We start from the raw sequence: 26,730 nt of genomic DNA, 5'->3' as shown, positions 1-26,730 counted from the left end.
CCTCCAGAGCAGCAACCAGCACCCAAACCCCGTTACCTAAAAGTGCACAAAAAAAAACACCTCTGGATGGTCACTTGGCCAAACCGGCCAAGCATGAGCCTACTCAGGTCCATGCATCAAGACGGTGTCACAACACGCTGCTGTCTACAGTGACAACGTTAGCCACGATGCTCAGATGCTGCAGAAACATTGATCCTTTCTTCCAGAAGCTTTTCTCTAATTTATAGAAAATTCGCATAGCTTGTGGGGTCCGCTCCCAAACCCTGGTGTTAGGTGGGAACCTCGCCATCCCTGCCAGTGGGGTTTGGATCAAGCCCAGCTCCTGGCTGCAGCCAACAGTTGCAATCAAGGACAGTTTTTCAAAAATCATAAATGTTCTGAAATTAGATGTGGCACTAACAAACGTGTACAGCTGGTCATCACATGGGCTACCGTTAACCATCTACATATGCTTAAACCTCGGGTGCAGGAGCTTTAAAGTCTTTCAAGCAGTGACATAAATCTGTTCATCCTGTAAAACCTGACACTATTACAAATTATTAGACACCCTTCTTTTATGCTTTGTACTAAATTATGTAATGGTAAAAATGACCAGACAGAGAATTCATCATAAAAAGGCATGACATAAAAAGGCAATCTGAGCTTCGAACCATCCAAAGCTCATGGCAGGTTTCTCACACCACAGGGAATCTCTGAAGACTGAGAGCTTAAAATTAGCACTCTGGTGAAAGTCACTTTGTGCAGTGAGTTGGGGTTCACTTCTCCCCAATACATTTAAAGACAAAATCAGGAAAGTCAATTAGACTTTTTTTTTTCCCCTCTGTGGCTTCAAATCGTCACCAAAAACCTCATAACTAAAGGCAAGCCCACACTGATAAAACTAAAAAGGCTTCTGTAAAACTACTTTTGAAGCTGATAAAACGCTTGATGGTTGTAATTTAATCCAGAGATGGATGACAAAGTTTATTGAGATCAGGATTCTGACCTAAACCTTCTCTCTCCCAGAATATAGGTCCAAGCAAGACTGCCCCAAATTAAATACTGATGAAAAAAAATCCCTTTATGTCTTCTGGTAGGCTGTTTACAAGTTGTCAGAGGGCTCTGTTCTGACCTGAGCCAGTCAGGAGTGGCCTTAATTTTAAGAGTGATATACCTGGAAGCACGAGTCTCCAGCAAGCACACCAAAGACAGCCAGGGTTTGATTTATTCAGATGTTTACATAAGGTGCCTGTACCAGCTCTTCCCAGAGGCACTCACAAACCCTTACCTGTGGCAGTACATCCACACTGATCTCAGACTGCTCTAAGGTCTGCTCCAACGTTCACTGAGGCCGTGGGGACTTTTGCTATAAAGGTGGCAGCAGGATGTCGGCCCCCCGGACAAGCAACTGCAGCAAGTAGAGGGCTTGGAGGGGAATCAGACTTCAAAGATCAGAAAGCATTTGTGGTCATCACAGAGCTTTGTTTTCTTTGATCTGCTTATGAAAAGGAGCTTTAGAGACAGAGACGGGTCATCAGAACCATTATTTTATCTTTGTGTTTGATTTAAACTTTATATAAAGCCATTAGAGAGCTCCGTAAGTGTTCTGCAGCTGTTGTGACATTCACACACATCCAATCCCTCTAAGCAAACACCTGCACTCAAGCATCTTCTCAGACATACCAGGTGAGGTTTCCAAACGCAAGTTAGCATTATCACCCCATGTCTGGCTCTTATGGAAATCAGCTTTCCCTTTGACTTCCAAAGCAGCTACACCAGAGGAGTGAGAACATTTTACACCTGTCTTTACACAGAAATGGGAACATTCCTGCAGTTCGGAGATGCTAGTTAAAGTCAGGAAGCACTAATTTTTAAAAACATGCAGCGCTTGTACAAACAGCTTCCTAGGGAGCTTGAGATTTTTCAAAAACAAAACCCCCAAGAAATAATCCTTGAAACTCTGCCCAGCCTTCACAACATCACCTGCACATAACAGTCTGCAACAACTCGGACTTGCTGGAAGCCTTCTAACAAGACTGCCATGCCGAGTACTTGAAAGTTGGTGAAAATACAGCAGTTTAAGCAAGCCTGTCTAGAGCTACCTACAGAGGTTTTGATGCGCTGCTGTAACATGCTGTCCCTGCAAAGGTGCAGCCACACTGCAGGAATGCCATCCCGAACATGAAGGCTCACTTGCATCATTCTGTACGACGGGAGAAGTTATTCCTGAGAACTGCTTTATTGCTGTGGATATTTCAAGGTTTGAGCACATCCCGTGTGTACAAAAGCTTCAGGCTGAAACAGCTGCCTGGAAAAAGTCTCAATGGCTAAATTAAAGAGGAAAGAACACACCAATCAATTAAAATAAAGAAAACACCACATTTTTGTGCTTGTGAAAGCCATCGGGGGATGATGGCTGCTGGAAGCAGTTAAGGAAATGTCTAGCTGTTTCTGAAAAAATATATATAAGTATATATAAAATAATAGTAATAACACCACCACCACAAATCCCTGTGGTCTTACTACAAATGAAACATGACAAGAGTGGGAGACCTCAATGTTATTTGCAGCCTGTGACCGAAGGGGCAGTTTATAGGGAACACCACAAGCATTTTGGTGAGCAGTAGAATTAGGCACCTTCTCTCCACTCATGTGACATTCAATAACCTAAATCCCCTTCTGTTTTTTCCATCTCAAACTCAGCATCATGTACACAACCAGGATGAGAGCTCTCTTTCATAAGTATGTTGCAAGAGCAAATCCATTAGCAGTTGAGGCTGAGATAACAGGTAATTGGGTGGGTTAACTCAAATTATTTTCATCTTTAGGAAAAAGAAACAAACACCACCAGCTTTTCTGTTCTTTTACAATCCATAACTCTCAAAACCAATTTCTTCCTCACAGTGATCTTAATACTAATTACATGAGCTTTTGTCTTCCAACACCACTAAAGATTAAGTACCACATAAAACAGCCGCAGCCAAGCCCCATCCCAAGTCCAATTTAACTTTCTAGCTGGCTCCCAGCTGGCCCCCACACACCACGTGCCTGCAGAGATGCCTCTGTCACCTCTGAAGCCATCCAGGACCCTTCCTTCAGCTTCAACGCAGTTTAGGGGGCTTGCTAACTACTACAGCTATTGGTCAACGCTTTTGCCTCTCAGACTGAGCAGATCCACCAGACAAGTGCACAAAATACAAAGCCAGGAAACATATTATATTCTAAATAATCTACCGGTGGGACCACCAGGGTCACAGCACTCTCGACGGACCCACCAGCCAAGCACCAAGATTCCAGTCTCTTCTCTCTGGAGGCTTATGTGCTCTACTGCCAGTAGAAAAGCATGATGCCCCCAATTTCCATGTTCAGGTAAGTGTCCTCATCCTCAAGTCTGCTTAATATGCACTATCTGCTTACTTGGCTTCTTGAAGAGACAAAGATGCAAGAGTGCATTTAATTGTTTTCCTGAATCAGACCCCTGGAGCCATCGATATGTCACATTCGTAATTATAAATCATGAGTCTTACAACTGGAGCGTAATCAGCAGATCTAGCCATAAATCTTCCAGATATCAGCAATTTCTCCAAAGCTGCTTTTTGACAAAACCTGATGCAGCATGAACTAAATGAGTCAAGCAGAAGAAATCGCTGGTGCTGGAGTTCACAGCCCAGCACTGCTGCAGCAGCAAACAGGCTCCATACCCTGAGAAGTCCCCAGAAAATCACGATCTGCCAGGTGGGAAATGAATCTGTCCTGGAGACCGTAAGAAGGCAGATCCCACCCTGGGAATAACCTGCTGCCAGATCAGGTCAACGTGCAATTTCACAGCATTCCCAAAGACCTGTTTTGGGCAGGACACAGAAAGCATCAGCTTCCTTCTGTTCTTCCTTGATACACAGGTTTTCTGGACCCTCAGTAAACATTTATTGAGGACAATAATAACAAAGGACTGGATAAATCTTGGCTACATCTAGTGCAAAGAACTTCCAGATACGTAAGCACGCATGTATTCCTTTATACATACAAATTAACAACGTTTGAACTAGAAAATTCAAATATCTTCACCAGAGCTCATGCTGATGCAGAAAAGGATCTATATGACGACTGTTTAAAACGTCAGTTACTGTGTGCCTCTTCCATGAGGACTGATTTAGACATGACACATTACGCTGGGCAGAATTTTATCTTCTGGGCAGAAAGTAGTCAGAGGAGGTCCGTAAGCCTGGCAAGGAAAGTCTAGCTGTGAAATGCATGCACAACAGAGTGCTAAGATCGAAGGTGTCTTTGTGTATTAGAATTTTAAATGTTAATGGAAAAAACAGTCCAGAAGATGTATTACAGAATCCAGGTATTATAGCAGTCCTAGTCATTCAAAAAGACTTTCTTGTGGGAAAATTATTGGACAGAGCAGCAACCTGGAGCCAGTTTGGGACCAGGCCATATTTTAGATGAGTTTCATGCCATCAGCACTCTGCCTGGATAATTATATCTTGTGAATTATCCATGAGAGAAAATTGCCTCCAAACGTGTTCCCACAGCTGTCTGTCTCCAGTCTCCACTGCTGAATATTTGGTAGGGGCTGTCACACCGGCGCTCACGGGCACACTGGAGCCCCTGTCTCAGGCAGGGGAATTGCTCTTGAGGCTGCCATAAAACTCGTGCACCACAGATATGAAACAAGCAAAGAAAACCAAGACACACACGCACACACACATCCCCCAAAAAGGAACAAACTGCCTTTTTCCACTCCCACTCTTATCCTAAAAGGTCACTCCAGAACTAATGTACCTTTGTATATGGTAATTTAAGAATTTCCTCTAATCCCACGCATAATTACATGGAGTACTGCACTGGTATCCCTTTCATACACATACTGTCATGAAGTGCATAGTGTTCATAGCATTATATGACAAAAAAATAACTGTAGTCATTTATTTCTGGTCTGTATGTGGTTACACAACATAATGCAAAGAGACAGTATTTTTCCATTAGCTTTTTGTTGTGGACACTACCCATTTATCTTTCTCATAATCCTTTCCCCAGTGCATGTTAACAACGTTATTTTAGTAAATTGTTTAATTATTTAACATCACCATGAGGCTACTGGGTCTGGTACAGAAGCTGTTTCCCGGAGCAGGGCACAGAGGCATTGCCCATCTGCCCTGGCTGCCTTTAACTCCTGTGCCCCAATTTCCACACACCACAGCCCAAGGCAGCAGTGTCCACGTTACATTTCCCATATTTAGGGGCTGTCAAGAGGAAATAACTGAATTCTGCAGGCAGCACGACCCCAGCCTCCCGCCCACACTGAGCTATTCTCTCCCCTCCTGCTTTTATGCTTTGCCCAAACGGACTTGTCCCATATGTAAAGCTTGAAGGGGCTGGGGCAACATTTCAAAGCTGCTGACCATACAGGCCTTTCAGCATTAGAACAAGCTAAGATCAATTTTTATGAAGTTTACCCTGAAAGAAAATGCGCTTTTTATTCAAGAAAACCCAGTGCCATATTTCATGAATTCACACTTAGTTCATTATACAGGAATAATCACCTCATTCCTTATGATTTGCAAAAATGTAATGCTATAATTGAAGTAAAGTGACTGTCGAATGCAGTTAAACATAAGACCATATAGATCTACACAGCTCCTATACCCCCTGTGTTTCTGCACATCATTACCAAACAACACCCTTTCCCAAAGCACCCCAGCAAAACCCGTCCCAGCTTGTGTTACAGCCCAACAGGCAGCCTCTCTGAGCTGCCTCCCGTTACCATTCGATATCCAGCCTCTCTAAGCTGGCTCTCTTATTTTATCTTTCCACATTTTGCCCCGTCACACCTCACTGACAGAACCAGAGTGGTCCCCGGCTCTGTGACGTACCTGATGGGCAGCGAGGGGTCCCCAGCGTCCCACCAGTCCTTGGGGGGGCTGATGTACATGCACCACAGCTCCCAGCTGTACCCGTGGGCAGAGTTCTCGTAGCGCTGCACCTCAAAGTTGTCCTGCTTGATGTTGTCGATGGAGGGAAGAATGACCCTTCTTCGATTCTCCTGAATTCGCGAGAGTACCGGCTCAGCCCTGGGTGGTAAAAAGAAGCAAAGTGCAGGAAGAGACCATTAATTTCTCCCCAGTTTGCAGACAAACACTGTTGCTTTTCTACAGCTTGTACACTTAAATGAGGATAAGGAAACGCCTCTTGTCACTGTTCAGTAAATAAAAGGGAATTTCATGGACCCCTCTCTGCTGTCATTCACAAGTGGCATCACGCCTTCAAAGAGACGTAGCAAAACCCACCCAGTGGGGGCCGGTGACCAACACGAGGCTCCTCGCAGCGCCAGCGAGCAATCCTGGACTGTAATGCACAGCCCCTGTCCTACTGATCCGCTCGCCTCTGCTTCTATCAGCACAGAAATTGCGCTCGGAGACAACACATTTACACCGCCAGGATTAAGAAGTTATTCCTGAAAGGCTTGCCAAGCTTTGTCAGCCACGAGGGAGATGCAGTGAGAGGTTTCAGCACTTGCGTTTGATGGGATTTCCTGCCTGGACGCATCCCTTGCGTGGGGCTGCAATCGGAGTACACGGATGCAGCCCTGCATGTTCTGGGAGTTTTAGCACTCTCCTACACAGCTGACTACTTCTATGAAAATTCATGGACAAGCTGAGGCTATCAGCGCAAGGAAAAAAATGATTTTAACAAACTAAGGCGTTAAGCTGTTGAAATGAATTAAACCTCTAAAACTACAACTTATCTCTTCCTGCAGAGCCAGTACACCATGTTTTCTCTGGTATGCTGGTTTAAAAAAGGCATTACTAAAGAGTAATTCCACATTCAGAACTTTTTAATTTTCAAAATTTCTGTATTTTTAAACTGAGCTTTCCTGATACCTCTACTAAAGTAGCAAAGAAATCAGCCAAACCATTAGCTAAGGGCCAGACTTGCAGTATGGACTGACGCAACAGCCAGGAAAGGCTCTGAAAAAGTGCTCGATGACCACCTGGAGACATTTCCATAGAAGAAATATGGACCATCAAAAGAGACAGGTGGGGAGAAGGCTCAAGAGGAAGGCTCTATAGCTACAAAATTCAGTTTGGGGACATGCAAATGTGCCCAGAGCAGAATATGCTCAGCCTCACCTCTGCAGCCCAAGAACCAGCGACAGAGCAGGTTTGGTCTGCCAACACAAGGAACAACTTCCACTCTTGGTGTCTCCAGCAATAGCAGCTGGTATAAAATATCAGAGAGCCATGCTCGTGCCGCAGAAACGCTCCCTCTCTATCTCTAGAAAAGCTGTTTCAAGACCTCAGTAAATTGTAGCTTCCTCTGTATACCAATAAAATTGGGTGTGAAGACTTAAGTGACCTTGAGAGGAATGTTTAGCTGGGAATACAGATATCAACGTAAGAAACAACTCCTAAATACACTCTTCACATGCACTGTTGTTATGAAAAATCCAGTAACTGCAAAGAACTCTTTGTTGCTGTTAAAGCCTTTTTCTAGTGGATGTCGCTCTCTGTTCAAATTAGACATAAGTTAGTAGCTTCTACCTCTAGTTTTCTAAACTTGGAGCATTTATTTTTTATACTTTGTTAGAGAGAAAAACCACTCTCAGTTTCCTCTCACGATCTACATTCACAGAAGCTTAAACCACTTGAACTCAAATGTTTTGAATCTCTCCAAAAAAAAGTCCATATGAAATACCTTTCGCTGCTTCCGCGCCTCTGCACTTATTCTTTGCTGCAGAAAAAACAAATCAATCTAAAACATCAGCCTTCCCCAGTGGGATCCAGCTGCAAAGGGCAAGAATGCGGGAAATGCTTTCTCTTTCAATCCCTTGCTGTCTGCTTTTTCCCCCCCCCCCTTTTTTTTTTTAATCTTAAAGCACTTTGGGCTAAGAGAACAGGAAATCAACCTGAAAAACAAACTAGAGTGGATGGAGAGGGGGGGTGTCCATCAAAGGAGGGAATAGAGAATGATTAGAGAAAACAAGAGCAAGAAAAGATATTCCTTATGTCATCTCAGCGTATCTCATCAGTGGCCATTTGGTACAGAAAGACAAGATTAATAAGCCACGGGTTTTCACACACATCCTTACAAAAAGGACGGACCACCCAACATGGCAGTGGACACCCCGTGCACACACACTGTAACCAGGACCCTCAGGTTGAACACCTACCAGCCAGCAGTGAACTCCACGTGGGCATCAAAAAATCCAGTGACCTGGCCTGTGGCAGCCTTCCAGCCCTCGATGCGTGCGCGGATAAGGCCTTCCCTCTTCTGGTTGCGCACCACCTTCACCAGCCCCGGGTATCGTTTGTTGACATACTCCTCCAGCGGCGCCTTCAGTTCCTCTAGAGGAGAAGTACCAGAGAGCCCATTGTAAAGGCACAACAGTTTTTACCTGAAACCAAGCGGCTGTACTGATGGACACCAGCGTGACTTACTGGAACCAGACACCACCCCTGGAAGAGACATAATTATTGGTAACTAAGATTCAGTCAACGCTGCTTTGCAAGAGACCACTTTCACAGACCTGACTTTGGACTGACCATGATAGGATTACAGAGGTTTTGGCTTTATATAAAAGAGCCTCATAACCATGTATCTTCTGTTCATTGGGAACTGCAGATCATGTAATTATGCCGTCTACGCCTGTACATGGGCTGTGGCTGAGAACAACGTGGATCTCTCGGTCTGCAGTTATGACCAGCAGCGAACTTCTCTGTACTTATAAGTTGTCAACTGAGCACAAACAACACTCTGGGTTTTTGAAGGTGCAAGTATATGAAGGGTTGTAATAAGTGGAAAATACCAGTATACTTTCTCAACAATTTGGAAAAAGCCTCCAAAATTTCAAACGCCCCATTTGAGAATCTTTGAGATTCTCAGACTAAGATTTAGTTTCGGTTCATAACACTGAAAACCATCCCATGTAGGGGCACAATGTGTTCACCTGCCACGTGCATCCTTCCACCTTTCGAAACACTCTGCCCAACACTAAAAACAAAGAAATTCCAATTTCCAACAAACGTGCCCTGCTACACGTGTACCACAGCCTGGTGGGAATCACCACCAGCCTCCCGTTACAGAACCCGCACTCTGTGCCTGTTTTTTCTAGTGCTCTGCCTTGGTCCTTTTACCTCCTGGTGTATCAGTTCATACCCCTCACACATACTCCCTTTTCCAGGAAGAAAGAGGAAAAAAAAAAAAAAAAGATCACCAGATCACCACTAACATAATCCACAGGTTACAGCAACAAAGCAGTTCCTACGTGAAGAAAACAGCAGTGGAGAGCAGAAAAGTGAACAGTAAGTCCCATCTGTTGGGCTCAGCTCGAGATCACATCAAAGGATACGGGATCCTCTCTTCCCTTTCCCTCCACGCCTTCTTCCAAGTACATAAAATGTGCTTTCTTCAAACCGCCTTTTTGGGATTGTTCCCCTCACATACCAATTTCCCCAAAGTCTCATTTCTCTTTTATGCTGAAATGGGAATAAAAAGAATAAAGCAAATGAGCCCCTTCCTCAACTCAATGCATCTGCATCACATACATACATAACTCAGCAACTTCCATTTCATGCTGAGCTACTCGGAGAAAAACCAATGTTTTACGGAGACAACTACTCTTCTGAATGGTTTTAAGGAGACAGGGACATTGGCATATGAAACCCCACAAGCCCAGTACCAGCCTTTCATGTGTTTTGTCATTAATACTGCAGACCATAGCATTATACCAGATTGAACAATTAAAACACATTTTAAAAAATTGGAGTTTTAAGCTTCCCCTGTTGATGGGAAATAGGAAAAACATTCATGAGCAGCTTGAAGGAGAGTGTAGCTCTAGCGAGCCAGGAAGAACTGTAACTTTACCTCTTGAGTGTGGTGACAGGTGGAGCCTGAGAGGTGCCTACCCCATCGTGCTGTATAACGGGCAGAAACTCCCAGGGGAGCCACAGCTGCATCCTCCTCCTGCCTGAAAGGGTGCTGGGTGCGAACAGGTAAGGAGCACACAGGCCAGCGCAGCACAGCTGTGCACGTGTCAAACATCACAAGGCTGGACCCCTGTGACCAGGAAGGGATGCTGAAGATGTTTGGGACTGAGCATCATTTTAACCTTGCACCTCCATCAGCAGAGGCCAGAGTTGCCATCCCCTGCCCACAACAAGTATCCCTAAGGGACTACTTACCAAGTGGAGAAATGCTTGGAGACAAAAGCATTAACCAGACATGGGAAACGTGGCTCCTCTTTGTGCCATAGGCCCCCTGCACAACCTGGCACAGATTTCTGGGCTGGTTCCCCTGCTTCCCTCCCAGTCTGCCTCAGCACTTGCCTTCTTGGGCAAGAATTAGCTTTTCTCACATGCCTGTGTAAGCCCTCACGACAGGATGGCTGCACACCTTTGTTGGCCTCAGGCAGCCTCTCACACTTGTGAGCAGCTCTGCAGGAGGAGGGCATGGTGCTCAGCAGGCAATGAGCATGTGGCACACCTGCCTCGGTACGAGGAGGTACCTCCCCAGCACCCAGCCAGCAGGGTGGGCTTTAGATGTTGTTTCTCAGCACGTGCAGAAGTTGAGATGTGAAAAAAACAGTATCAGGGATCAAAAGTGAAATCCCACTCTCTGGGAATGCTCTGCAAAATTCCCATTTGAGTATCAAGTCATCCCTGCAGGACTGACATGGCCGTGCTGAAAAGCATCAACAGCAACACTGCTGAAAATGAGAATGTCCACAAGATAGTGCACCAATGACAATTTTAGCATGATATCCAGCTCAGAAACACCACTGCTTCATCCCTCCTAATCAAAAGTGTCTAAGCAGCCCATGAACCCCTGAGATAACTGTATGGGTGGATCTACAGCGGCTACAACTGGCAATTTGATCCCAGCTGAGCACTGCAATGGAATTTGGATACCCCTTTCTCTTATATCTTATGGCATCCTATGCATCCTTCGCGGATGCCTACCTGGGCCATCCTTCACAGCACACCCACATCATTCCTGCATCTCAGTCGTTACAGACGCAATCAATACTTGCACATGGAGGCATTTGTGAACATTTGGTCTTTGCCATTGCGCAAGCCACTTAGAGGGAAGATTTGCAGAAAGAAACCATACAGAAAATGCCAGCAGGTTCAATTTCAATCCTCCCTTTTGTTCTCCATCTGTCTGTATTGATCTTCACTGAAGGGCGAGTCCAAGAAAGTAGAATCCAATAGACCTGTTGCTCTATTAAAAAACTGAGCTGTCAGTTCTAATGACTTATGTTACGTATTGCAAAGTATTTTGTCACCTACATGAGCTTTCTGGGAAATAGGCCTGCCAAAGAAATTGAACCACCTGATGCCACTAGAAGTAACTATGCCATGGACATCAGCCCTGAAACAACTGAAGGAACATCCACTGCTCCATGTGTAATGCTGCTAATCCTGCCCCAGTTAAAGCCCCCAGAACCAACAGTGGGAACTACCCAGTGGCACAGAAAGAAAGGAGCAAAGACCAATGGCACCAGAGGAGCCAAAGGAACCACCAACAGTAGAAAATTTCTTACACCACGTTCAGCCAGGCTTAGGGAGCGGACCACGTGTCCTCTACACCCCTAAGGAAAACACAGGAGTGTTTGCAAGGCTGAGCCAGGTGGGAAAAGTCCACAGAGCCCAAGGCTGTTATCAGAAACTGCAGGCTGGAGGACACACAGGTCGGGGCTGGGAATGCTCCAGCGCCATGGGAACACCAGCACTCCCTTCTGCCCCGTGCTCTCGCTTGCCTGAAACACCGAAGCTATTGTGGGCTGGAATTCTACAGCAACCCACAAAAGAAACTCCTTCAATCGTCAATAAATGAACATACTAATTTTGGCAGCGAGACTCAGATCCAGGTGAGTCTCTGAAGCTTTCAATGTTTGCAGGTAAATATTCAATATGAAACTGTGAAAAGGGAGCAGTTGCGTGAACCAATTCCAGTATGGAGATAGAGGCCAAGCTGGTCCCACAAAGCGCCTTCAGCTCTAACTTTCTGGCTGACTAAAGCCAAAGAAATAGGGACAAACCAACAAGGCTTGCTGCTCCCCTCCCACCTCTGCAGGGACTGAAAGCCTGAGTCCTGATTGCCAGTGGGATGGCACCAGGTCAGCGGCAATTAAACAACCCATCTTCAGGTTTGAGCAACTAGAATAATTAGGCCAATATCTTGGAAAAGCTAAGACTCAGCTTCTTGCAAGTCTGCTAAAAACTGACCTCAGCACACATGCACGCACACTGCAAGCGAGCCAGCTCCTGGGAGAGCGCACACAAACCGCTGCTGTTGGTGTTGAAACCAGCTGCAAAACCAGACAGTGATACACCAAGTCACCGATAATACTTTACACGGAGGCAAATTACAACCCCTAGCATGTGTACCTGGGTGTAGTCAGCTACTCTAAGCAGACTTTTATTCAAAGGTTTTCTTTTATACCAGAAGGTTTGCTTTTCAAAGAGATATTATCCCAGATTAAAAACATTAGAAGGCAGACAGCAAAAAAAGCAGGTGTTGATTAAGCAACAGACTCAGACAAAGTGTGCAACTGTGAGATAACACAGCATCTCAGGGGCATGCTGCTGCATCCCTCCAACAACCTACGAAACATGTTATCACTCAGAAACACAACCTGTGCACTCACTCTGTAATTACACCCCTACAACAAACACAAACAAAAGCAGCCTCCAAAAAAAGTCTTTACAAAGTATAATGTGCAGATCTAGGGGGAAAAGGACTCAAACTACAACTCCCCAAGCTTCTTCCTTGAAGAAGGGATTTTCTTCCTGTTACAATACATTCTTATCTTTTATCTATTTACAGCTCAGATAGGAAGAATCAGAACATCCGTGTTTATTAACTTTTAATCTCTCACTGCATACTTTTATGTTGTGCAGTGTTGTTGTACAAATCACATTACAACAAAGCTGAGGGCAAAAAGCGTCTACAGAGCCTTCAGGAGCAGTTTGTTCCAGTCTGAAACTGCAAAACACCAAGAGGCTTTGCTCCCATCTCTGCAAGCACTCAGTGAGCTGCCTGAAGGGCAGACGCCAGACCGGGGTGCCCAGGGTACGCACGTCTCACCTCCATCCCTGCGACTAATTTTAAAACTTGAAGCTGACCTAAAAACCCCAGGGGTCTTTTAATACTTGGGTTGGGAAAGCGTGTTGCTCTTACATTACCTATACATATTCCCAACCTGTATTTCCTGTTCATGTTTGTGAGAAGTATTCCCTGGCAAAAACCACACCAGAACCCCGCACCCCCCAGCTTGCAGCCTGCAGCCACAGGTTCCCGTAAGCCTTCAGTGACTTGCCCAGAGGTTGCTCCTGGGAACCCACCTGGTTTTAATATACCTGCTGCTTTTGAGTCCATGCTCTCTGAAGGTCAGTCTCCTGCCTGGTGTACAAAACAGAGCCCAAAGGCTTTGCGACAAGCCGTACACCCACAGAAGCCACCCCTCAAACAGTCGCAGCTGCTCACCAAGAGGCTCCGGTAACTCCTCGTCTCGTTCAGTGGAAGCCACCCGCACACAATCCCACCCCTGCTGCTTGGCACTAGCACTTGCTTCTCCAGGAGCCATCGCTAAATCTTACAGCTTATGAGAATCTATTTTCCTGTAATTATTTTCCTATTGAAGATAAATCCATGTATTACAATGACTTTGTTTGCAATATCCGAAGTATGAACTGCAAGATGTTGCTATTGCTGCTCACAATTACTTCCTACCATTAGTGTGAACTATATGACAACATTATTGCCATTAATAATTTTTTGCTGTCACTGAAACTCCTTGAAGATGCAGACAATGAACACATAGGTCCAAGAGATACACATTTGTTTGTATCATTTCTTTTACAGGAGAAAACTAGACTATTATACGCTTGGGATGAGCTCTCCATAAACATCTGCCAAGTTACCTCATTATCTTCCTCAAATCCCTCCTTAAAAATCTCATTTGTCATGATGCCTACAAAGACAACAGCATAGTGCTGACATTATTAACTAACCCTACTGGCTAACAGCATCGCCTGGTTCCCTCAAACTGTTCCCAACTCCCATTCTCCTTTTACGCTTCCCTGGGAAGGTCTGTGAGGACAGAACCACCTTGGTGCTCATGTTTTGTCCAACCCTGGTCTTTCACAAGGGACCCTGGATGCTCACACTCCTGATGCGGTCAATGCACCCTCTTGGTGGGTTGCACAGAGCACGCCACCTCAGTGTGCAAGGAGGTTGGCTTCTCCCAGCTCCCGCACACGCTGCAGGCATTTCTCCTCCCTCAGTGTAGCTCCTCTACCTGCATCTCCCTCCCCAGCCAGGTGGGTGCCACACGGCACTCTGGCACAACCCAGGCACCTTGGTCAGCCCAGCTAAAACAGGCACAAAGAGGAAATCCCACAGCTGTGAGTGCTCGAGCACACACCAGGCTTTAGCCACCATCGTCGTGCTGTCCTGCCAACACCCTGCCACCACCCAGCCCCACCACCAAACCCCCCCAGCACTGCCACAGCCCTTGCAGCAAGCTGCCAGGGAAAACACTGGCTTGCAATCTCAGTGGTGGATAAAGAGATTTCATTCCACATCCTCAACACCAGCTGCAGTCTCCGCTTACTCAGGGGATGAAGCTTTTTGAAAGGATTCATTTCACTGTCTCATGTCTTTCAATAGTGTCTCCAGAGTCCTTGACTCAATATTAGTGCTGCATACTGAATGGCTGGTGGAGGCTGTTGAGAAATATTTCTTTGTGCGCAGCAGTGGGTACAAAAGCTCAGTAATTATTACCAAGGGGTTCTCTAATAGAGCTCTTCTCTTCACCCCATTGGCATGGTTCAGTTTTGAGCAGCAGCATCTCATTGTGGTATTTCAAACTGGGCAATACTAAATACTGCAACAACAGGTCACCTGCGCTTCCTCTTCACTATTTGAATTGTTCCAGCTCTGAAATCCCACAGCTTCACTGGTGTGCATCACCCTAGCTTCTGCGCTAGAGCTGATGTGATTTCTATCAGCTGTGGAGCTGGCCTCCTGTTTCTTCTACTAGTAATTATAATTCATCAGCTTTCTATGGTGCTCATTACTGTGGGATTTGAGTGCCTATTTTTGCAGGCTTGAGTAGCTTGCTGTGTACCATCTCATCTCACTGCAGACAGACTAGTAACCTCTCAGACTCCCTGTTCTTCCCTTCTCATCACAGAATCCACAGCCCATGTGTATTATTTTTTAAAATAATATTAAAAGCATGCAATGTAAATGAAGGCAGCAGTAATCAAAGTAACAACCATTTGCTGATCTTTGTGAGATTTTAACTGCTCAAGTAATGTTACCAACTGCACACTGGAAGATCTGGGAAGAATTCAAGTCTGAAAATGCTTCCATGTGACATTTAACCTCTGGTAAATTTGTGTTATCAAAAGCCAGAAGGGAAGGCATTTCGACGGTGAGATTGCAAGAAGGTTGAACCAAAACACGAGTATCTAACACAGGAAACCTAACATCTTCCTCCACATTTTTTCATGGCCTGACTTATGTGGGTCTGTATTGGGTTTACGTGGTCAGGTTTTGTTTGCAGGGGGGCTGCAGGGGTGGCTTCTGCGAGAAGAGCCCAGAAGCTGCCTCGTGTTAGATAAGGGCCAGTTTCAGCTGGCTCTAAAGGGCCCTGCTGCTGGCCAGAGCTGAGCCAGTGAGCAACGTTGGTTGCGCCTCTGTGAGAGCAGATTTAAGAAACGGCAAAAGAAAAGTGCTGTGCAACAGCAGCTGGGAGAGCAAGGAGTGAGAAGCAGCCCTGCAGCCCCCAAGGTCAGCTCAGCAGGAGGTGCCCCAGGCACACAATAGAAATTCCCCTGCAGCCTGTGGAGAGGCCCCTGGTGGAGCAGGCTGTCCCCCTGCAGCCCACGGGTCCCACACGGAGCAGATCTCCACGCTGCAGCCCGTGGAGGAGCCCCCGGTGGAGCAGGTGGATGTGGCCTGGAGGAGGCCGCGGCCTGTGGAAAGCCCCCGCAGGAGCAGGCCCCAGGCCAGAGCTGCAACCCGTGGAGAGGAGCCCACGCAGGAGCAGGGGGTCTGGGGGGAGCTACCGCCAGTGGGGGACCTGTGCTGGAGCAGTTTGCTCCTGGGGGATGGACCCCGTGGGACGGAGCCATGTGGGAGCAGTTCTTGAAGAGCTGCTGCCTGTGGGCAGCCCCCGCAGGCTCATTTCGGGAAGGACGGCATCCCGTGGGAGGGACCCCGCGTGGAGCAGGGGCACAGAGTGACCGTAAGGGGCAGTGGAGACAAAGTGTCAGGGATTGACCGCAGCCCCCATTCCCTGTTCCCCTGTGCCACTCAGGGGCAGGAGGTAGAAAAGGGTGGATAAGGGGAAGGTGTTTTTAGTTTCTCACTGCTCTAGTTTGTTAGTAATAGGTTATAAATTATTTAAGCACCCCATGCTGAGCCTGTTTTGTCTGTGACAGTAACTGGTGAGTGATCTCCATGTCCTTATTCCAACCCAAGTGCTGCGAGTGGAAACAAATATACACCTGAAACCAGAACTGGTGGATGATACTGTGAATGCAGAGGTAAGATCACACCCTGCTTTTTTTATAGCCTTCTAGTTTTCAGCAACGCTTCCAATTAAAAGTCATTTCAGATTTTAACTTCGGTTTGATCGCGTTGCTTTTTTGCTACAAAAGCTGGAGAAACAGGGCAGGGTAGAACTGGTGTGCTAGCTAGCACCAACATCGTATCAGACCACATGCCGCCCTGCAGCATCACCACTGCCAAAGGAAACAATTCCTCCACGAGATCTGAAGAAGTTAAACACCCTCCTGAGGGTTTTAGAGATCCAAGATCCCAGAACTACTGACCTTCATCACTGTTGTCATCCACAAGGATAATCTCCTTCAGCAGGTGAGCTGGTGTATGATTAACAGCGCTGTGCACCGACCGCAGGATAACCGACAGCGCTTCGTTCACGAAGATGAAGATAATGGAGATCTGGGGTAGGTCCTTGCCGTATTTCAGCTCTTTGCACCTGCAGCACAAAGGAGAAAGAAAGAGAAAGACGGGGTTAGCAGAGCACACGCTGCAGCACTTAGAGCTGGGCACACGTTTAATACATGGCGAGGATGAGGGCCAACACTGCACTGCTTTGCACAGTGTGTATGTTAGTGCCTGGGCATAACTTCAGCAGTGCTCTCTCGGAAGACAGCAGTGACAGAGCATCCTCCGGGCTGGGAGAGCACCAAGGGCAGGGTGCAAAGCCACAGTTCACTTAACTCAGGTTGCATTTGCGTGTCCATGCGTGTCCGTAGGCACATAACAAAAGGCAGCCGCCAGAACAGAGAAACCCTTTCCTCGTTTAAAGAGAAACCTCACCTTCCTGTTCTGTGCTAAGATTAACAGCTGCTCAGAAGTCAGTTTTGTTCTTAAGCTGCACTTGTGAATTTTCTTCCCATTTCCCTTGGAACGAAATGAATACAAAATGACCCTTGGTTAAATAGTTTTAGTAAATGTTTTAGCTCTCTTAATAGATTCTTCTGAATACATTTCAGCCTCTGAAGTATCCCAGCAGAGCACTGCTGTGAATTGGTGTCTTTGTACTTCACAGCCAGTATAGGTTAAAAACAAAGATTTGCAATCATTTCTCTGGGTTTCAGGAGTAACTGCTTAACTCGAGCTTCGTTTTGGTGGCTAGGCATCTGCTCAGGCACATTTCTGCATATCAGAGACAGAGAGAGGTGGAAGGTGGTCCCATATCACCTACCAGCCAGCTTCATCCCTGGCAAGCAACAGGTTCACGTTATGTGAGTACACCACGCATCACAACCGAGGACACACACGGAGCAGAATTGTGGCAGCTCTAAGCAGAAGAGATCTTTCAGGTAACCCACAGCTCTTCGAGGAGCACATGCAGTTCCCAATGAGATGCAGATGATGTTTTATGCCACACTTTACCCTAAATAAAAGCCTAGCCTTAATTAAGCACTTGCAGAAAGCAAACAGGCTATCTTTAACTAATTTAAGCAACTTAAATTCTCCATCTTTCCCTATGATAAATACGTACAAGGGAAGAGCAAGAAAACGCGCCTCGCTGCTCCCTCTCCCCATTCATGATGGATTAGACATGCAACATTAGCAGAGTTCGTAGAATTACAATGAGCGTTTACCAAGTAAATCCTGCCCAGATAAGCAAAGAACGAACGAACGCAGGAATGATATCCAGGCGTAGCTTCAAGCTCATTGACTCGCCAACAATGACTCTGTATTTAATTGTACTGGGTGTTTCTTAGGCAACTGCAGGCATTCTTTAGACTCCAAAATGACACACAAGTGATGAAGATTTTAACAGAAGCACGGTTCTTTATGAATCTTCTTTAGTTAAACAAGTATGCTGGATGAAAACAAGGATGCATTTCCTGATTTAACTATTGCATACCCTAAAGCAATCCAAGCTCTCTACAAACAGGAATATACCAAATTCCAAAAAGTATCTTCCAAGAAGCAGATCTCTCTTTAAAATGAACAGTCACAATGGGGTGAAATGACAACCGATTCTGAAATCCTTGCACAAAAGTTGAACTAAACAGACTATGAGATTAAAAATCTGCTTTCTATATATATGTTGACACCTGCTAAACTGAAGGAATAGCGGTCATGGGATCAAGAGCATTTCCTTTTAATGACTGCACACCCCTGGGCAGCCTCCCCCATGGTGCACACTTCTGGGGAACAAAGAACTCAGTTTGTGATCAAAGTGGTTTGGAGGAAAATTCACACTGAATCCTCTGAGGTCCACGTGCTGATGATTTGCATTCATCCTGCACTCCTCTTATCACTGTTCTCCTCACCTGGTTGCTGAGGACAGGTGAGCAAAGATACGGGGAGAAGAGAGAAGTCAGGGAAGGAGCGGGGACCTCAAATACCCGCACTGCTTGTGTGCGCAGAGCTGCAGTTCTCTATCGGCAGGGGGGAGGAGGCAAAGGCTTCGCATAAACGCCGCGCTCTCTCTGGTGGCTTTGGCTGCGACCACAGGAGTGGGGAAGGCAGCAATTTGAAAACAAATTAACCTCAAGTTTGCCAGCCATCCTCACGTGGGCCTCTCTGGTGCAAAAAGCAGCTGGGTTGAGGGAAGCTCTCTGCCCGCAGCCACGTGCTATTGGACTGCGGCCCCCAGGCTCCAGCGCAGAGGTTCATTACCGATGAGCTGACGTGTCGACAAACACTCGTGCAGGAGAACACCTGGTGCTTCTGTGCTCTCGTGGGGCCGGGGAGGGGGGAGAAGAGCTCAATCTCAAACATAATTAGAAGGGTCAGCAGAGAACTTGTTAAAACAGCAGGAATACTGACCACAAGAGATGGGAAGCGGTTTGGCTGGTTTGTTTTTCCTTCTAAGCATTTTAAACACAAAAAGGGACTGATCCAGACTCTGCTGTGCTCAGTGTTTCAGGTGAAGCAGAGAGGAATGGCACAGCCAGCCAACACTGAGCCTGGGTCCCAGCAGGAGCAATGACAAAGGGCTCAGGGACAAGTCCCCAGGCATGCCTGTGACTTCAGCAATGTGCCAGCTACCAGACCACATCTGAGGTATCATCCCTCCTGCCCCCGCTCATCACTCTGGTGAGAAAGCATTCGGCTGATCGCCAGACAGCACCCTCCAAATTCAGCTCCCAGGCCAAAATACATCTAGACTCAGGATTCAAGACTGGCTAATTATCCAAAAGGGAACACACACACAGCCAGAGCTCGATTCTGGCACAGCTGCCGTCCTCGGCCCAGACCGTGGGCTTGTCTCTTCGGGGACTTGCAATTAACGAGATAAATGTGACACTCGAGAACATCCTCAGGGGGATTTGAGGCTAACCAGCAGTAGGGAGAAGCTCTAGAATAAGCCTGTTGTGCTGAGGTTTTTGCCAAGCTTATTCAGAACCTGAACTAACACCAAAGGAAATCCATTTTTGCACAGGCTGGAAGACCTCTGCAGCTCCTCATGTGTTCTAGGAGGATGATCCTAGGTTTTATTTCTAATGCTCTGCTCACACCCTGGCCAGTCTGCTTGCAAGCAACTCTTAGTCCAGTAAAATTGGATTTCCAAAGCAACAACTGCATGCATTGTGAAAACTTTTACATTTGAAAAAAAAATTACAATGGTGAGACCAACACAACATATCTTTGCTGGTGTCATGTACTGAAATTCATTGAAATTCATAGACTTAAAGACCAGCACCTCTTCTTAAACTGACATTTGCCCACTACCAGTTTTCCATCATTACCAAAAGCTTCTTTCAGAAACTTCTGCCCCCCCCCGGTACCAGGTGCTCAGGAGCAGAGCGCACATCAGCCTGCGGACCCAACGCAGCGCTGCCAGACACAGGCACTGTGCCAGTTTACAAAAGGGCAATACCTGGCCTTTTACATCAGAAAATAGCACAAATTGGAGAAAATTCAAGTAGACTGCAGTTGATCCCTCACACTTCCCTCTTCGGTAGGCAAGAAACACTCGACTGGTAAAGCGCACACCACCAGCTACTTGCCAACACCTGTAAACTAATTAGCACAGGTTACACAGACATTTTCCCCACTAAATCCTGCTCTCCTCAGATAAACGTAGTTTGGCACCTGCTTGCAGGATTTATATCAAAATACCATGAATCAATAGCAAAAAGAAACAGATCCCTTACAGTTTTGTGTCTCATTTAGATCAATAGGATATCAGAGTAAGATGCATTTTATGCCCCATTAAATCATGCTTGACTATGTCCCATTAAATCATGCTGACAAAACTCTCAGGAAGTTTCGTCTTACTAACGTATGGCATCGGGGGGTTAAGTTAAGGACCTCTCTGAGCTTTCATTGGGAAGTGTTGCTTGTCCTTAAGTACAGGAGAATGGGGTTTAATGGGGTTTTACTCCATCCTTGGTCCAGCGAGAAGGCAGGTGGGTGCAGAGAACCTGACACTACCTCACTGTGGACACTTGCACCTTTCTCGGATCCAAGATCTTTATTTTACACAAAAGCCCAACTCTGCAATCAGGAGAACACACAAGGAAGCACATGAAATATAGCATATTTACAGGGGGTATCTTTCACAGTGACTTCTTTATGCAAGAAGCCATTCAGAAACAAATGAAGGATGAGGAGGGGAGATGGGGGGGAGGGAAAATACGTCTGAGTTTATGCCGAACAGCTTGCCATACGTCAGGCTGTATTAATCAAGTCAACAAATTTTAAAACAAAACAAAAAAAATCACGTTTTGCTACTATGCCTGTCTGCTGCAGGAGGCTGCCTTTGAATCCTCTGATCATTTGTTTTATGCCCACCACATAGCTGTAAATCTACTCTTCAGTGCAGCAACTGAGATTAGGATGTTTATTGGCTGTCTGGGTGACAGAAAAGGGATATCATGTCATTTACTGCTTCGTGATCCCGCGGCAGAAAAATAACCTGGAATCACAGCAAGCGCTCCTGGAGCACAGGGAGGCCACAAGATGGCAAGTGACATTTCAAAACGCTTCTCTGCTCCGTGATTTAACGTGATCCACTCTATTAATTAATGCACATCAACTGGCTCCTGGAGCACAAAGCTATTTCCATCTTGTACCAACCACCCTGAGCCGCACGGTCCGCTATCAGGTGGCTGACAACCAACCTCAGGCAGTCTCTGCACCTCTGCTGCCCCAGTACAAACCGCCACCAGCGCAACTCGCCTGAATACGGACAGATCCTAGCGCAGAGCAGGCACCCGTCAGTCGCAGCAGCCTGATCCTTCAGCTCCAGATTAAGCCATGCTGGCACAGAGCTAGCAGCAGATTTGTATGCCTATGCTGTGACTCGATATACTGCATACAGTGCATCTCCTATGGATGGCAGGCACCGTCAGGTAGCACCTTTCACAAAAATCAAAGCAACAAAAGAAACACAACAATTTAAGACAATAACACATCATATTCTTTCAAAGGCCCTACCCATTGAGAACAGGACTGTCATCTTGTACTCCAGAAAAAACTAGTAACAGACATTAGCCCACAGAAGAAGTCCAAGAGCAGCTGGACAGCCCTGCAGCTGCCTCTGCTCCCAGGGCATTTTCCTCTCCAGATACCAAAAGCAGAAATATTGCTAGTGCTGAGATCCAGTAACCACTAATCCCAGATGCTGCATCAAAGACTGTATTCATCACTGACTCTAGAAGTTATCGCAGAATGTAGCAGATATGCCTCACTCAAGTCATCCACTCCTGACAGCACACGCATCCATTTTCCACAGAACCTCAAATCATTAAGACCATCATTTTTTCCTAATTTGTCCCTGCTGTACTGTCTCCGAGCCCTTCCTCCCCAATCCATATATAAATATGCCTACCAAAATTTTAAGTGAAGATTAAAAACCATTAAGCAGAAAGTATAGCTGTTCTCGTTTCTAGCGAGAAAGCAGAACTCCATAAATCTGAAAAGTCTGCTTTGGATGGATGTGCCCTGGGTCCCAAATACACCCAATGTTTTAAGGGTAATACCTGGATCTTGTCAAAAAGTAGGCTTCAACAGGCTGTCTGAAAGTGATCCATCAGTAACCTGAATTTCCTAATGATGTATTTCTAATGAATCACTCCTCATGCCTGTAAAGCATCACCGCTCATCCAGCCTGGAGCTGTCTGAAGCCATCTCTCCAACTGCACAATGGGGGTGCAATAAAATGCAGCGGTTTTTGTCAAGATCCAGACACAGATGAGCAAGAGGGAATATCAGGTGGTAAAGAGATATTAGGAAAACCACCACTGGAGGAAAACTATCTGTTGCTGAAGACGCAGAGCCCTGATGGTGCTTTTAATCCACAGTTTTAAAGAAGGCAGAGAAAAACCTAGCCTCACACCCCCGTGCCTTAAGACACGAGGGCAAAACATTCACCATCTGCTTTGAGAGACAGTTTTGCGTTGTACAGAACCAGACACAACAGTTTTGCCAGGAGCTGTTTTCCTCCAGGCTGGTGCTACCTCAGCAATACCCCAGGCACATTTTGGAACATTCGCAGAGCTGCTTCTTGCAGATCTGGCTATTGTCCCTTTGGTCTGCAAATGCCCCAAAGCTGATCTCTGCAACAGCCCCACCAGCACAAACCCTTCTCCAAAGGTCGTTTCCAACTCCACACTCAACACAGTAGATCCTCGCTGTATGAGATGCAGGTGTGAAGCCAAAGAGAAGGCGTTAAGAAATGCTAACAAAAAACAAAACCTTCACATAAAAGGAAGTGCTCACACATGCCCTGCAGCACAAGACAAGCACCACAAAGGGGTACTGGGCAAGACCACAGTGCCCAAACCAGACAGCAGAAGCCACATCAAATCCTGCCAAGATACAGCTGCATCTTCCCCCAAGCTGCATTGTTATTTTTTAAACACGCAGCTAACCAGTACCTGAACAGCAGCAAAAATTGAGGGAAAGCCAGAGGCAGTGCAGTGATACCTGTGCGGGGTCCCAGCCCCCACCACTTGCCTGCCCTTGATTTCAAGACCACCCAAAGAAGCTGCAGTTGATGTTCCTGACCCAACACAAACCTGCAAGCCTGCCCAACAGGCGCACGATGCTCCGGTAGGAACCCCCTGGGCAGCGTGTCCCAGCACAGACCATCAGGAAGGCAAGTCTTCAAGATGAAACACGCGGGGCAGAAAGGCAGCAAAGGGAATCCAGCCACCGCGGGCCAGGCTCAGGTGCCACTGCTGCAAACTGCGGAGGGAAGGTGCAGCTCCTGAGCCTGTGTTGCAGGCGGGGCAGAGCTCACTCTACCAGGAACAGCTGGCAGGCATGGGAAGAGTTCGGGCAGTCACGCTGCATCCGTTCACCTCGTGCCACGGCACGCATCCTGCCCCACGCCACCGCTGCCACCACCAAGACAGCCAGCCGCCTCTACACACGCAGCATCCTTTTATGCACGGAAGCATCTCTGTTCAGTGCCCCACAAAGCACGGGAGAGTTTTACAGTGTCACACATTCAATAAGCAAGACAAGCTAGCAAAACTTTTTATATACTTCGTGTAGCGGGAAAGGCCACTAGCAGGCTGAAAATCCCCATGACACGAGTCCCACCCTGTAAGACAGCACCAGATAACATCAGTTCCTATTGATTTTCAACATCAGTGCAACGTGACTGTTGACATTAAGAGAAGAATAGCACACCCTACTTGGAGACTTACCTGTGGTGCTGGCTTTAAGTTTCCCATTTCCACCACAGCAGGAACGGTCACTACTTGACAGATGAAGAGGTGATGCAGAATAATGCATGCAACAGCCCCAAAATGAATTACCAGCAGATCAGAAACTTAAACGTCTGCTGTATGACCTTTCTATCCTGTTAGAGTAAGTTCTTTTCCTATTTTCTCCCTGCTGATGCTCAACCCTCCCTGGGCTGCCCATAGCTTTGCGCCCTCCCCTCAGCCCAAAGGGGGAGCATTCCCCATCCTGCTCTTCCAGCGCAGGAGGACAGGACGCCACGCACAGCCTCTGTGTTGTCAGGCAGGACAGGCAGGCTCTGCTCTGCATGGATGTCGAGTATGAAAAATACACACTGGAGAAAAGGTCAACACAGTAACAGTAGGCTGCTTTCCCGCAACGTTTGAACAATTTAATTGGTCTGACTAAGGCCTGGCACAGGAAAGCATTAGGCAGCATCACACAAGGTAGGTTTTGGAAGCACGAGGAGCTCTGTTCTGCTCTCAACTTAAGGGATGCGTCGATGGCCACAAGCCAGTGCTGGACTCGCTGCAGTGGCTGCCACAGGCAGAGGGTCCCAGCAGCAGAAGCCCTCTGAGCTAGCCTTGACAGCTGTTCAGGCTGATTGATCACCAGCGTACCTATCTAACGGCTACATCATCATTCGCTTTGACTCCACACCATTACTCATCTCTGAAGAAATGCCCTTTAGGTCTGTTCAACACACCATTCTCCTGCACCGCACAAAGGACCAGAAAGCACATCCCGTCTATGTGCCCTTTTGGGATGCCAACATCAAGAACCAAGAAGGAGGGCAAACACCTGAGCCTGCAGAACGCCCCACATCTTTAGGGCTCTGTTGCTTCTGCATCCTATGAAGTTACCCCTGTAGTTACTAATGGGGGTCCCTTCTAGACCCTCTCCATCTCTTGTATGTGATCAGCCATAATAAATAGCCACGAACTGGACAGAAAGAAGTAGGCATGAAAACCCATGCTACTTGCAAGGTTGCACAAAATGGGCACAACCCTGTTCCAACTTGCCTGTGGAGAGAGACAAAGTAGGCAAAGATCTTAGTGGTTTTGATTATGGAGACCACACTTCTTCATAAAAGATCTCAATGATAGCTTTTTCACAGCTTTCTTCCTCTCCTACATATTAGAGTGGCTAGATTTTCTTCCTCCCTTATTTTTTAATTCTGAGCACCGACTAGTTCCCAAATCTGGCTCTTGAAGTTAGTTGTTAATCATTTCTTTGCTGGCCATCACACAAAATAAATCCAGCTAACGTGCTTATCCCTCGCTGACATTTCATTCTTGTATAAGGCTTGAGGGTTTGAATATTTAAATAGGCAAATATTCTTTTTGATTAGTAGAATAAATGATTCTTGTTACTTATGGTCCTTAAAAACAGTTAGGCTTGCAAAAGTACTCAACTATGTTGGCAGAGCTTTTACAGGATTTTGTAGATTTTTCTACAAAATGTGGTTCAGCACAAGAGAGAGTTCAACTTAATAAGCTCGTATATTTTCAGATACATCTCCTACAATGATATATGGAATTGCAACATTAAAGCAAAGGTGCATAAAAGAAAACCAGTTTAGAATTTCTGCACGTTCAGTGGAATTCTCCCCTAAATTACTATCACATAGATTGCTGTTTTGCTAAGCTCTTGTAAAGCCAAGCTGGAGCAAACATTGTCTTGCACCTAAAAGAATCATCAATACATCTCTCAGTGCACAGGAAGCTCTGATCCTTTAGTTCCCGAGGCTGCACTGTCAGAGCAATCCCCATATAAGACATGCTATAGATTTCGACCCATTATCCAGAGAGGGTACCAGGACTGTTTTGGTGTAGCAGGGTCCCAGCAGCAGGTTAACACAGTATGGTTTACAGCCCTACAGGCAGCCTTTTGGTGCCTATCACCAGGTATACATACACCTTTCAGAATAGTTCAGGTAATGACATCCACTGTCTCTGCTTCCTGCATAGAGCCCCTGGGCTCTTTGCCTGCTCCTCATCAGTCCCACGAGGACAACATACAGCATGACAAGGTAGAGCTAGACACAGACCAGTACTTTCATCCCATGGGGCCACATCGCAAGGAGGCAAATGGACCTCCCTTGGGACCAAGCCTGGGCGTCCCTGGAAACCACGGAAATCCACAGAACTGGGGATTCTGAGGTCTGTCGAGTCTTCAGGAGAAGGAGCCTGCTCTCCTCTTAACTAAGACACCAATAATTTAAGTACTACTCGATGCCACTCAAAGTTAATATCACCTCTTTAAACAAGGGAATGAAGAAATTCGATGGTGAACCCCAAGGCCACAGGAGGTCAGTGGGACTCAGCAACAAAACCCACAGGTCCTGCAACACTGGCTCTGCCAGACTGCTGACCTATCTGTAAACCCAGGCAATGCACAATAGACAGGAAGAAAATTTGAGGTTTTTTTTGTCAGTTTGTTAGAAAACGGTCTACTGCAAACAGAGCTGAATGCTGAATATTGTCAAAATAGGCACGGACTGAAGGAACAAGCTTTGAAGATTGCTGTCTATAGCGTTTTACA

At 46.4% G+C, this 26,730-nt stretch overlaps 1 protein-coding gene across 2 annotated transcripts in view; it reads right to left on the bottom strand.

Moving 5' to 3' along the window:
* The window catches only part of GALNT17 (polypeptide N-acetylgalactosaminyltransferase 17), a 208,435-nt gene that overhangs the window by 112,712 nt on the left and 68,993 nt on the right, over positions 1-26,730 (bottom strand). For both annotated transcript variants that reach the window (XM_080562705.1, XM_080562704.1), the window contains exons 3-5: positions 16,833-16,999; positions 8,156-8,330; positions 5,859-6,056 (exon numbers count right to left, since the gene is read on the bottom strand). In XM_080562705.1, the coding sequence (XP_080418831.1) occupies positions 5,859-6,056; positions 8,156-8,330; positions 16,833-16,999 (540 nt within the window). The remainder of the gene's footprint in view (positions 1-5,858; positions 6,057-8,155; positions 8,331-16,832; positions 17,000-26,730) is intronic.

Source organism: Anser brachyrhynchus (assembly GCF_964034855.1).
Source record: "Anser brachyrhynchus genome assembly, chromosome: 20".
Lineage (NCBI taxonomy): Eukaryota > Metazoa > Chordata > Aves > Anseriformes > Anatidae > Anser > Anser brachyrhynchus.
Note: the sequence above shows the minus strand (reverse complement) of the source record. Positions and strands in the feature narration are given on the sequence as shown.